The sequence below is a fragment of the Cynara cardunculus genome (assembly GCF_001531365.2).
Source record: "Cynara cardunculus var. scolymus isolate 2C chromosome LG 8, CcrdV1, whole genome shotgun sequence".
NCBI lineage: Eukaryota > Viridiplantae > Streptophyta > Magnoliopsida > Asterales > Asteraceae > Cynara > Cynara cardunculus.
In genome coordinates, this window is record NC_037535.1 from 8,673,995 (window position 1) to 8,687,570 (window position 13,576).

General features: G+C 34.1%; 1 protein-coding gene across 3 annotated transcripts; it reads left to right on the forward strand.

The window, feature by feature from the left end:
* Positions 1–215: 215 nt before the first annotated feature.
* On the forward strand, positions 216–9,780 carry LOC112517038 (N-lysine methyltransferase setd6). Of its 3 annotated transcripts, XM_025124333.1 has the most exons (12): positions 216–329; positions 1,493–1,591; positions 1,736–1,864; positions 2,100–2,400; positions 2,602–2,720; positions 4,774–4,906; positions 6,237–6,313; positions 7,341–7,538; positions 7,854–8,043; positions 8,427–8,608; positions 8,713–8,813; positions 9,348–9,780. In XM_025124333.1, the coding sequence occupies exons 1-12, from the start codon at positions 315–317 to the stop codon at positions 9,487–9,489; spliced, it is 1,686 nt and encodes a 561-aa protein (XP_024980101.1). In that variant the 5' UTR covers positions 216–314; the 3' UTR covers positions 9,490–9,780. The 3 variants fall into 3 exon arrangements, with proteins under 3 accessions (XP_024980101.1, XP_024980102.1, XP_024980104.1); XM_025124336.1 differs by lacking the exons at positions 216–329; positions 1,493–1,591 and adding an exon at positions 1,939–2,012 and having other exon boundaries at positions 1,801–1,864; XM_025124334.1 differs by lacking the exons at positions 216–329; positions 1,493–1,591 and having other exon boundaries at positions 1,781–2,012.
* The last annotated feature ends 3,796 nt before the right edge of the window (positions 9,781–13,576 follow it).

Below are 13,576 nucleotides of genomic sequence, written 5' to 3' on the forward strand. Positions count from 1 at the left end.
TAATCAATTAAAATGAGGAAATTATATAATTTATAAAAAAATTAAATACTTAAAAATAAGAAAATTGGTTGGATTTTTGAATTTTACCCTTTATTTTAAAAAGCTTGCTTTACCAGTTTCTTTATTTGAACATAATTGGGCTGAAAAGGGCTTTTCTCAAATTGGGCCGATCTGTGAATCAAACCAAAATTAATGTTATATTGAACTTAAAGCTAAAAACTGCGACTGCGAGTGGGGCAGTTCTTGACATCCAAGCACACTCGTTGGCGCTAGAAATTCAATTTTGCTGTTCCTATCTGGTGTATGCGGTAAAAATGGACAATGATCAGGTAAGAACCGTAGTCTCTCACCCTTAATCATTTTTTCCTTTTGCTAATATCAGAGTTTTGGAAGTTTTATGTGTATTTGGGTTACAGTTGGCTGCATAAGTTATCCCTATTAGGTTTATGATGATGCTGTATATCCAACTAAGTATTTTGTTTTCTGGAATTACAGTAAGATGTTGCAGCTCAAGCTTTTGAGGATGTAGTCATGGCTTAGCACCACTAACCATAGAACATATAGATTTTTGATAGTTCATGCCCATTATACGCAAATGATTTAATTTCATATGATTGTGATAAATTTAATGTGATTGAGAAATCTAATTCGTTCATTCCTGAAAATGAACCAAATGCCCCCTTAGTAATACTTGGTGTAAATGTGAAATTATTAGTTTCTAAAGCATTTCTCAGTAGCTCTATATTTGAATTCACCTTGAGTGATCTCATTAATAAGCAAAGTGCCATCGATGGAAGGCATACATACTCAAGGAGATATCATCTTGTTGTCCTTTATAAGCTCAATATTTTAATTGGAAGTAATTGGTCTAGAGGAGCTTCTTCAAATACAAAAATTTAGCTCTGCTGAATCTTGCCGTCCAAAACTAGTGAAAAGGGAACCCTTATCTGACCTTCTCACTAAATGTTTCTCCTTTTATACCAATATATTAGGTGTCATGTAATATTATGATTCTTGGCAGATGGTAGTCAAGAACATTTACCCGCATATACGTTACTGTTCCAAATACCATATATGCGAAAGGATTTTCCTAATGTAGTCCTTGGTTGTTGCAATCATTGCATTTTAGTACAAAATTGTGAAGAAAAGTGGGTTGATCTTTTTTCATAAAAGTATTAATGGTGAGCTTTATATGCTTGTTTTTCCTATCCTTTGTGAGGCAGTTCATAGCCAGATCAGTAATTATTAAAAAAAATTAAGACCAAGTACAAAAGTTCCTGTCCTCTTTGCTTAAGTGTCAACATTGTCATTTTTTCTAACCATTGTGTGTACTATGTAGTGATAACAACATATCTAATGTGGGGTACAACCAATCTTGTCTTATGAATTTTTCCAACGTAAATGTTTATTTATGTTCCTAAGGACTATTGCCTATGACTGTTGGCTACTGTAAGCCATATGATTAAAGATTTATTATGATTGTGTAATGCAGCAACAGCAAAACTTAGCTCAAAGTTCTCCACAGGCTGTTGATGAACATGAGTTATTTATGGAGCTCTCTGAAAATGATTTTCTCTTTGAGAAAAAGAAGGTTAGGAATTTCAGAAATGTCTATGCTTCTTCTCTCTTTCTAGCACTCTCTCTAGGATTATGCAGAATGTTGATCTATGCCTTACTAAATGGTTATGCTTCTGTAAGTTTTTTATCCATTCTTCAAGCTCATTTCTCTTGACAGAAATTATTAGAAGTCAAAGGTTTTGATCCCAAGATAAAAGTTAAAATCAAGAGTGATTGTAGCATCAAGTTGGTGAAATCTGTTTTGGAAGAGATGCTTCAGATGGCAAGAATCATACACTCGGATGAGGTAAAATGAGCCATTGGAATTGTTTTAGTAGTTGGTAATGATAGTAGATCATTAAATTTTACTGAGGAATGTAGATAATTTATATCATGCTGGTTCCTTGGAGGCTTGGAGGGACAAAATGGTCCTTTGTCTGCCGAGGTTATGCAAAGTATTCAATACCGTCATCAAATTTATTCCTTCTTCTATCTGGGGATTTATGATGCTAAAAGCGAGTAAGCGACTTATTGTTTGTTAGGTTGATCTTTACTTTGGAGGTATTGATGCTTTTCGTCCAGTGGGCTTTTGCAGTCCGAGGAATGAACTAGAGTCTCTCCGTTCAATCTTATCTATTGTTGATAGCTCAGTGTCGAATGGTGAACAAATAAGACCAAAAGTCTTCCAAGATCTTAGGAATGCAACTCTAGATATGATCCATGAATTTGGGAGCAATATTGGAAAGGATGCTCAAATTCTTGCCAACTGGAACTTAGACAGGGAGAAATGTTTACTACAGTGGGGCAAAAGCAATGGCGTTAAGGCTAGACTTGATATAGCTTGTAAGTGGTTTATTATTGTAGTTGTGACTGAAAAATACAGCCTTACTACCATGAGCACTATCACACTCTTACACTTGTTAAAGCATCTTGAGGAAAATTTGGTATCTAAACACTCCAGAACTTTATTTGATGGATGCTGTCTACAAAGAATGGTATAAAATGAATTTCTTATCCATGTTCACTTGAGTTCTTGTCATACAGATATTGAAGGAGCTGGAAGGGGAGCCATAGCAAGAGAAGATCTGACGGTTGGAGATATTGCTTTGGAAATCCCTGTGTCTATCATCATTTCAGAGGACCTTGTTCATAAAACGAATATGGTATGTTTGACACATTCGAGCATTTACGAACTTCCTATGTATACTTGTTCTACATCAAATTCCAAGTGTACAAATATGTATGGTTACTTTTTGTTAATCTTCATGTAGAGCTGTGGGAAATGGAAAAATCCAACCTTTTGGCAAACTATTGATGTAGAAAAATTAGGAATGACAGCATGATGCAGCCATGGCACAAGCCCAAGGCAATACAATATGAAAAATCAAAGACGGCCTATGTGAATGAGAGGTTCTCAAGCTTTTTCCTCTGTGGATGTTGCAGATAAAAATGAAACATATCTGCTAACTCTTGAAGTTTGGGGCCATGAGATTTATCTAGGAGAAGCAAATGGAAAATCCATGGACCTTTACCTCCATGCAAAATAGAATAATCTCAGAAGTTATGCTGCCACAAATACTTCTCGTTGAAGGTGCTCAATTGGACAAACCAGAGGTGACAAACGTCATGAAGCTATAGCAAGAAGCAGACCACAAAATTGGCAAAAACAGATAAACTACAAGTTGGTTTAGAGAATCCCATGGGTTACTATGCTCTTCTTGATGGACCCCTGTAAATGAACCAACTGTTTGTGAATTTCACAACAGCATCAATTTGAGAATAAGGTTACTTAGAAAAGGAGATTATAAGCAAATAGGGGAATGAATAGAACATTATGAAGGATCTATGTTGTTACTGCGGTCAAAATACAAAATATCGGTCAGGACCGATATTCGATATTTCGGTTATATCGATGATGTATCGGAGATATATTGGTCCAAAACAGCGGTTAATATAATATTTCTTAGAATTATATATATATATATATATATATATATTATATGTATGCATCCATAAACATATCATATGCATTAATTAGAGTTTAGAAATATAGTTTCAAAATTAAAACATCACATAAACAAGTCTCACAAACCAAAGGGCCTTCGGCCTAGCGGTATCGTAGTTCTTGGCCTCCTAGGAGGTCAAGGGTTCAAACCTCACCAAAGGTGAGGAGGGTGTGTGAGTTTATTTGTTGCATTTGCCGTATATAAATATTATATACTTAAAAAAAACAAGTCTCAAAACAAAATAGGAAAAGTGTTAAAAAAACGAGCTAATCGCAAACAATAAGCATGAACTGTGAAAGAACCGAGAAAAGAAGAAGCGTGAGACTTAATATATGTGTTGACCGGTTGACCAAATAAAGAGGCCCAAAAAACTAAGCCCAACATGTAATAGAAAAAACCCAAACATTTATCTTATAGAAATCCGGTATATCGGACCGATTTTTCCATCAAAATATCGGTGAAATATCGGTAAATATCGGCGATATTACCGGAACCAATATTTTTTGACCGATATTACAGCATCAACATTTTTCCAGAGTCCGATATCCGATATATCGCCGATATATCGCGATTTTAACAGCATAGTGAAGGATAAGTTTAGGAATTAGGATTAAAACCTTCCATGCAATTGATACCCTGCCACCGCATGTAAGATTTTAACAGCATAGTGAAGGATAAGTTTAGGAATTAGGATTAAAACCTTCCATGCAATTGATACCCTGCCACCGCATGTAATTTTCCTCTAGCAAACGCTCTTTCATTGAAAGCTTCTATTAGCCAAACCATTGTAAGTAGGGTTTTGATTTTCTTTATGGAAACTTCCTGAATTATTTTGTGTTGCCAATGGAGAATAGATTTCTCTTGCTGTTTCTCTTGTCTAATTAAACTGTAAGCCTTGTTACCGGTGGAAAAGGACTCTGGTCAACAGGAAAGGAATGTATTAACATCTTATGTTGGTAAAAACTTATATTATTGATTATGTTTAAGCATCAAATAGGGTTTTTGTTTGATCATTTTCTGGTATATAGTCTGGCTTATTGATAGTGTCACATAAGGCTAATTTGTACTTGCGATTTCCTGATGGACACGTGTGATATGTAAACGTGGTGTTTGTAATGGACTAATGGCAACTCATCACTTGCTATTTATGAGCAGTGGCATAACAATTTCAATCATGCACCAACTTATACATTAATTATCCTGGTTGCAGTTTCCAGTACTAGAAAAAGTTGAGGGCATCTCCTCCGAGACAATGTTGTTATTGTGGAGCATGAAAGAGAAGCATGACATCAATTCAAAATTTAAGGTTTACTTTGATGCTCTTCCAGAAGCATTTAATACAGGTAGTCTTTTGGTTTGGATTCTTGATTGCATCTGATTTCATGGTACAGATAGTTGTTGTCTTGTTGGTCCATTTATGAAGAATCCGTCGCAAAGTTGTCAGATGGCTGGTCTTTCTTTCACCTTCTAGGAGTCTGATGTTATGAATGTGAGAATTACACCCAAAACGGTCAAAGGTTCAGCAAATTAAACAGTGAACCAAGTTTCCACAAAAAATAATAAGCATAAATTTTTAAAAGATGTTTTCATTCTCTTATGTACTTGTTATATAATGAATTCTCTGCATTCTTAAAAAATAATAAGCAACTTAATGGTTTGGATCAGTATTCTAGTTGTAATGGAAGGATACAACACATAAAAACAATAGCTCATTAAGGGTACTGTCGGATGGTAGGAGATTAGCCATCACTAGTCTGACATGTGGTCAACATCTGCTGCAATTCTTTGATCTGACAAGGACACATTAGTTTTATCAGCCATCTATTCTCCACAACCACCACATGAGCGGCAAAATACGTAAGCTTCATGTCTATGACCACGACATTGTCAGCTGCCAAGTGCTGCTGCTGATTTTAAAATTCAGATCACTCATGATACATATTAATTGATGTCGCTGTTCTCAATCTGGACTCATGTTGAGACCTGGAGTTGGCGTTACTTACGAAACTTTGTCATAGTTGTGACCTTGCAATTACCAGCACATCAAATTGGTAAAAAGAAACAGTATGCAAATGATCTATGTAGTCATTGGCCCATGGGCCCTATTTCTTTGAACCAGAACAGTAAAGTTAGCTGACAACCTGTGTATTCTGATCCATTATGTATCTACTATTTAGTAAGTACACATCTTGAAACAGCAGCATCAGATTCTTGTACACATGGGATTCCATTGCGCCAGCTCTTTTCCCGAACTCCCTAGCTCGAGTTTCCATTTGTTTTCCCTAACCACCCTGAATTTATTTGGTGAGTTGTACCTGCCCGACTAACTGGGAGCCAGCGACATGGATATCATTGTTTGGTTGTCAAAATTATGTAAAAGATTTAGATCACAGAAACTAGGAGAAGAATTATTGTCTGCTCATATTTTGAAATTGTGTTCCCCCGTGTTGTTTCCGCTCCATCGAGGGAAGACCTCTGCCAGGGAATTCCAGGTTTCTAATTTTTTTGCATATCTTTTTTTCTCTATTTCATCAAGAGGATAAAGAGGCAGCGCATGTAGTGCTAGTTCATAGGAACAGAAATTTGGTTACCTATTTGAAGAAAACGAACAATTTGATAATTCATTTCTTTCTTCTCGTATGCCTTGATTAATGTTGATGTTATATATCACAGGGTTAAGCTTTGGAATTGAGGCGGTCATGGCTTTAGATGGAACATTGTTGCTAGACGAGATAGTTCAAGCAAAGGAGGTTATTGGATCCTTTAAATTTTATTTTGCTGTGACACTAAGTCTATAGATTCCAACTTATCTATTTAACCTTTGGTTAATCGACCTTTAAATGTTTTATGGTGCAACTAAATTTGTAACACTAAAGTTGTGCTGAATGAACAAGGAAAGGTAGTTGGAATTGATCTAGAAATGCAATATTGCTCTTCTCAAATTCATCATTATCTTTCAAACAGTTAAAGGTAATTGGAATCAATCTTGAGAGCGAAGTCTGCTGAAGGGATTGCAGCATACACCTACATATACACACTCCCTACAACACACCTTTGAACGGGTCTAGCAAACTTTTTCTACTTTTTGTATATCTTTCCATGTCATGCAATTGGAGTTGTCATATATGTGTCATGCCAAACTTCAGCACGTTTAGCAAAATTATTTTTGCTTTCATAAATGTAAAAATTGCACTTGGGAGTATACTTGTGGTTTATTATTTGGTTAAGAACTTAAGATAATAAACTCGACACTTAGGTAACAATAGAAGAATGTCCGAGAAATCTTCTTGTAGCTGTTGATAGTTTCCCTATACCCAAATTGTTACATGTAATACTATGGCTAAATTGCCTCTATTGTTGCCCAAATCAAGCCATCACTTGTAATAGGTTTGGGACCTCTAAAAAGACATGAAATTGTTTAATACCTTATAGGTTGTACATTCTGCCATTTGGTGGTATTGAGGAACAATATGAATGCAAGGACTAATTTTATCTTACAAACCTTAATTTATTTTATTTTCATCTATTGGCTAAACAAGGGAACATGCCATAAGTTTACTAGTAACATTTTAGCATGCTTCCGATCAGAGTATTAGAACATGTATTATAAGAAAGAACACTAACAATTTACCTAATAGATCAAAAATTAGTATTAGGATTTGTCATTTTTAGCAACAATATTATTGGATTTTGTTCTTTAAACATCAGGCATTGTTTTTGTAAATGGACAGCAAAAATGGTCCAGTATTTTGATCCTCTATGGTTTCATATGTGCAGCACTTGCGCTCTCAGTATGATGACTTGGTTCCCTCTTTATGCAATGAACATCCTGATATATTTCCTCCAGAGGTGTACACATGGGATGAATTCTTATGGGCTTGTGAGCTATGGTACTCAAATAGCATGAAAGTGATGTTCAGTGATGGGAAAGTAAGGACATGCTTGATTCCAATTGCAGGGTTCCTCAATCATTCGGTTTGTCAATCTCTCTTTTCTCCTTAAAAAAAATTTAACATGGCTTTGGCATTCTGTATGCTTTATTAGTAGATTACTACAGGAACTTGAATGCAGAACTCTTGAAAATCTTATAAGATGCTTCAACAGAAAATTTATCCCAAATATGTCCCTTCTAATGCTTGTGTCTGTTTTAACAATGAGATGTATCATCCTTTCCTAGAGTCCGGTTCCAGTAATATGCTTTTGCAGCATCCTTGATAGATTTAATGTGGACGCTTTCTCTCCGACATTTTTGTTACTTGGAAATAATTATATCTGTTGTAATCTTTGCAGATATCCCCACACATAATGCATTACGGCAGGGTGGATAGTGCTACAAATTCTTTGAAGTTTCCCCTTACAAGATCATGCAGGGCAGGAGAAGAGTGCTATCTTAGTTATGGCAACTTGTCTAGTTCTCATTTGATCACTTTCTATGGGTTTTTACCCAAAGGAGAGAATCCCTATGATGTCATTCCACTTGGTATCGCTATTTTTACATTTCTTTTTTCTTTTTTCTTTTCCATGCTTGTACGAGTGCTTCACAACTACGACACATTAGTTTTGTTCTTTTGCTAATTATGTATGCTTCTTTGGGGATAAATGTTTTCAGTTAACATCATGATCTAAAGTTTTTTTTAAGCTCCGTGACCTTCATCTGACCTGCCCCTGGTTAAAAACACCTTGTCCTTGTAAAACTCGGTTTTTGAGGTCATTCAGCTAAATAGTCCATTTATTTGACTATATGTCCGGTCAGGTGATATAATTATTTGGAGATGGAGGGAGTATCAGAATACATTACGACAACTCTTCAATTGGTTCTTGCTTGCTTTTGGATTCACTTATTTTGTAATCATTCTTCTGCAGATATCGATCTTTCTGAGGTTGATAGCACAGAAGAGGCGCATCCGATATCTAATTGGTCTACTCATATGGTGAGGGGTACATGGCTCTCGGATAATCATGCAATCCTCCATTATGGGTTGCCGCCTCCTTTGTTAGAACATCTCCGTCAAGCTCGTTCTCTGATGTTACAATCAAATATTACTGTAATAACTCTAACTCATTATTTTATTTTTATACATCGCATTGCTATTGGTGTAAATGTGGCTTTTTCTCAAGCGACTTGGATGTCAATTATATGCATTTGTAGGCACAAGAAAACTTAGAGAGTGAATTAGAAATTCTTGAAGACCTTCAATCTACTTTTGATGCCATGATGCAAAACTTGGGTGAGAGAGAACCGTTAGTCAGGTACACTAATATTTCTTCGTCTTATAGCAAGCGGCCTTTTTTTCCCCTTAACACGTTTGGTACATAACAAAAACTTGTTGTCTCACGGTTTGACTTGACATTAAACTGAGACATGACAGGACTTAGTGGGACAAAAATGCACTTCTTTGTCCAATCAAAATCGGTGGAACAAGATGAGATGAAATTGGTAAATTAAACTACCTATGCCAAATTAAAACTCTAAAACCTTCCACAATTCTTTCACCTATCTACCTCGCTCTCACAAGTCCTGTCTACGTACCAAACACACTCTAAATGGGCCTTCTCATGTCGAGTGACATTTTCGTAACGGTTAGGCCTCATTTGTTTACAACACATTCTCTTGGTTTTATGGGTTTCATCTTCATTTATTTTGACATCAAGCATGGCCCCTAAAATCTTAATAATTGGCCAAAATCTTCACAAGTGAAACCTTAGGATTCGGGTCTGAAGCAACATGGAAGCATCTTGTCTAATAATACCCGGCGGGTTCTCTCTCTTTTGTCGTTTTTTCAGTGAAAACTGTGATTGGGATGTTAAGCTAGCACTGGACTTCAAAGACTTGCAAAGACGGATCATTTCATCGATTGTAACTTCGTGTCATGCTGGTCGAAAGTTGGTGGAACATGAGTTGCAAAACTGCACCAACAATGGTTAGTTCAAGATTTGGTTTATATGAGGCATACATGACATGGAGAGGTTGCAGGTCTAAAAACTTCAAATGTTCGGGTCAGCTTGCATGCATCTCAACTAATTCCATGGTGATATGAGTTAAACATCCAATGAAACCACCTCCGGTGACTAGAAACAGTTAAGCTACCTTAAGGGCTTTGTAGGTCTACAAACTTGGTGGTACTTTTTGTATACTTCCTTTAATGTTGTATTGCAAAAGAACATTTATTGCGTCTCGTTCTCCGTATTCATAGAATATCATGTTTTACATTGAAACATAGGTTGATAGGTTTATATACGTGATATATAATTTAATACAACTCTTTCACTAACAATAAATACTCGTATATTTTGTAATAGGTATGGACAAATAAATAAATTGGAGTTTAGATTTTTTTTAAATAAGTTTTTTCTTAGATAAACCAAAATAGGAACATTTTCATTTTCATATTCATATTATATTTGCTGATAGAATGTTACTTTTGCATACATAACTATAATAAATACTAGGAAAAAAATTGTATGAAATAATAATCTACTTTCATATATTTTTTTATTATAGTATTTGTATTTTCAGTTTTTTTATCATAACAATGTACTTTTAAATTATTTTTTAGGGTAAAATGTACGAAATAACAATCTATTCTTACAAATTTCTTTATTATAGCATTTGACATTCAATATTTCTTATTACAACAATGTACTTTCAAAATATTTTTTATTAGGGCATCGTACTTTAAAATTTTTACCTATTATAGCATTGAGTAACCTTTTAAATTAAATTTACTCATTATATCGGTTTTTTTGCCACCTCATCGTCCACGTAGGTTGTCCACATGTACGATAGTGCTAACATGATAATTTTATTACAACATTGTACTTTCAAGATTATTTTATTATAACATCATAAATTTCTATTACAACATTGTATTTTTAGTTTTAATATTTTTAGTATTTAAACATAGTAAATTTAATCGAATATTTTTAATAAAAATTATAATAAATATTATTTGAGATTATAATATCTTCTCTTTTTTATTTTTTGACATGTTATAGAAAGCAAAAGATACCCAAATCGATAACAATTTTTTAGCTTTAGCATATCTGCAATAATATATCAAATATTACATGAAATTTAATCTTTTTTTAACATTGTGCAAGGTTTTTATTAAATTAAATATTATATTTTTTTAAATAAAAAAACACTTTTAAAACTCTGCAAACACATTAAAATAGCTAACACATACAAAGATCACCAACACAATTTAATATTATAAATTTTAGTAAATATATTTGATTAAATTTACAATGTTTAAATGATAAAAATATTAAAATTAAAAATACAATGTTGTAATAGAAATTGGTGATGTTATAATAAAATAATTTTGAAAGTACAATGTTATAATAAGAAATGTCATGTCAGCATTATCGTACATGTGAACAGCCTACATGGACGATGAAGTGCCAAAGAAACCTGGTATAATGGGTGAATTTAATTTAAAAGGTTACCTAGTGCAATAAGGGGTATTTAATTTAAAAGGTTACCCAATGCAATAACGGGTAAATTTTTGAAAGTACAATGCCTTAATAAAAAATATTTTGAAAATACATTGTTGTAATAAAAAAAACTGAAAGTAGATTGCTATAATAAGTAATCTGTTAAATTTTTATTAGTGCGTTATACTCTGAAATATTTACTTATTATACATTAAGTAACCTGTTAGAGCACCCACATGGGTCTTTCAAATTGAATTGCAAATCTCCTTTTGTCAGAATACACAATGCCATGTAGACTTTGGCTTGCAAAATTTGCAATTCACTTTGAAAGCCACGTGGGCCACCCACTTGCCTCCAATCTCCTTTATAAATTAATAATAAATTAATTTAAATAAACTATTTTTATATAAAACAATTAATTTTATAAATTAATAATGTTAATATATTTTTAATTACATTAATTATATAATAAATTAAATTATTTTATATGTAATATTTTTAATTCAATAAATGTTGTGTTTTGATATGATTTAATAAATTAATGTTTCAAATTTAAAACAATAAATTATATAATTATTATATTATATTATATCATATATTAATCGTTTTAATTAACATTGAATTAAAATAAAACATGTTATTAATTAAAAAATAATTAGAATGTATATATAAATAATTTATAAAATAGTTAATAAATGTTGTAGTGGGGACCACTTTTGAAAGTGTAGGTGACGTGGCACAGTTGAAAGCGTTGTAGGTGAATTGCAGGTGTGTGGAAGATAATTGCAAAAGCTGATGTGGCATAATTGAAAGTGTAAATGAATTGCAGGGATGTGGATGGTCTTACTTTTTAAACTATTTTTCCTGGCTGATGTGTCATAGTTGAAATGAGATGAAAAACATGTAGGATATGCCTATGTGTCATCAAAATAAAAACTTATTTCAAAAACCATTTATAAAAACAAAAATCCTTCCAATTCTAATATGATAAGCCATCAACTCTAAACCCTTTTCTCACTCATCGTCGTCTACCTCATCATTAATAATGTTAGTGTGAATCTGGGTAAATCATGAGTGTCATCCTTAGCCCCTGTTTAATCAAGTGGGGATGCTTATGTCTAGCCTTTGAATCGTACCAGTCGTATGGTGCGGTTCCAAGATCAGCGGCGGCACAGGTCTAAATCAGTAACCATATTGATGTTTTTTTTATCGAGTGTAGGCCTAAATCAGCAACCAGTCATGGGACTCAGCAAAAAGTACCTTTACTTCGCTCTCATTTCTCTCTCTTGTATTTTTCGTATGAGGCTCGATCATGTTGGTGAGAGGAAGAGATTTGATTGGTTCTGCAAGGAGGAGATCGACTGGAGTGGAAGCTCCGACAGGCTTCTGTATTGCCGATTTGGAAGAGAATCGGCTTAAGGAAGAAGGGGGTCTAGACCTGCCGACTTGTTTACTTCGGCACTCAGAAGCGAAGTGACTTTTCTTGTCACAGTTGTAGCATTCATCACTTGCTTTGTCATTTGAAGAAGAACATATTTTTCTGCTGAACTTAGATCGGCGGGAAGGAAATCGATTTTTACTTTTAGGATTTCCAGCCATCATAATATCCATACTATCAGAAAGTTGGTCGATGGCCGATTCCTCACCTTCATCATCGGTGTCACTGAAACATGACTCCGATTGACGATTGGGTTCTTCTCTGGTTTTTTGTTCCGATTCAAAATAAGGATAGGTGATTCTAGGGATACATAGAGATCGTTTAGAGGAGTCCCTGACGAGCTACAACTGAGCTCTTGATGTCCTTTACGACAGATTTTCTTTGGATTTTAGATTGCTCTTAGTTACGCAGAGTGCCATAAAGAGCAGTCAAAAGGCATATGATCATGGTCCTTGGTAGTGTTAATGCAAGTATAAATGTTTTCCCAAAAGTTAGGAAGAGAGTCCATAAATTTTCACACAACTTCCTCATTGTCGTACACACGACCTAGAAGTTTGAGGTCGTTAAGAAGGCTGTTGAAACGTTTATAATAGTCAGAAAGAGATTATCCCTTTTTATGAGAAAAGAGCTCATATTTTGTAACAAGAGCAATCTTTTTGCTCTTCTTAACTTCAATAGTTTCTTCATACAGTACACACAGAGTTGTCCATATTTCCTTAGCAGTGGACAAGAGAATGAAATGAAAGACTTCATCAGGAAGGGAGACAACGATGATGGATTTGACTTTAGTGTCGAGAGATACAAGACGTTTATCGTCTTCAGTATATTGTTCGGGACTTTCAACTTAGTATCTCCCAGTTGCTTCAGGTTTTTATTCATAAGATTCATTGGAGCCATCTTCGTTATTTTTCTTGTTTTCAAAAAGAACCCAGATTCTAAGACCATCCACATACATCTTTCAAATTGAATTGCAAATGGATTGTTGTCAGAATAACTTTGCCACATAGGATTCATAATTGCAAATTTTGCAATTCACATTGCAAGCCACGTGGGCCATCCACTTCCTTCCAATTTTATTTTTTTTGTTTTAATTATTTAAATAAATTATTTTTATACAAAACAATTAATTTTATAAATT

What these genes read in the sequence shown, in the direction of transcription:
- LOC112517038 (XM_025124333.1), top strand. An exon ending in TCCAGAAGCATTTAATACAG is followed by an intron (nt 4,907 to 6,236) that starts GTAGTCTTTTGG and finishes TATATATCACAG; the next exon opens with GGTTAAGCTTTGGAATTGAG. An exon ending in CTATGATGTCATTCCACTTG is followed by an intron (nt 8,044 to 8,426) that starts GTATCGCTATTT and finishes ATTCTTCTGCAG; the next exon opens with ATATCGATCTTTCTGAGGTT.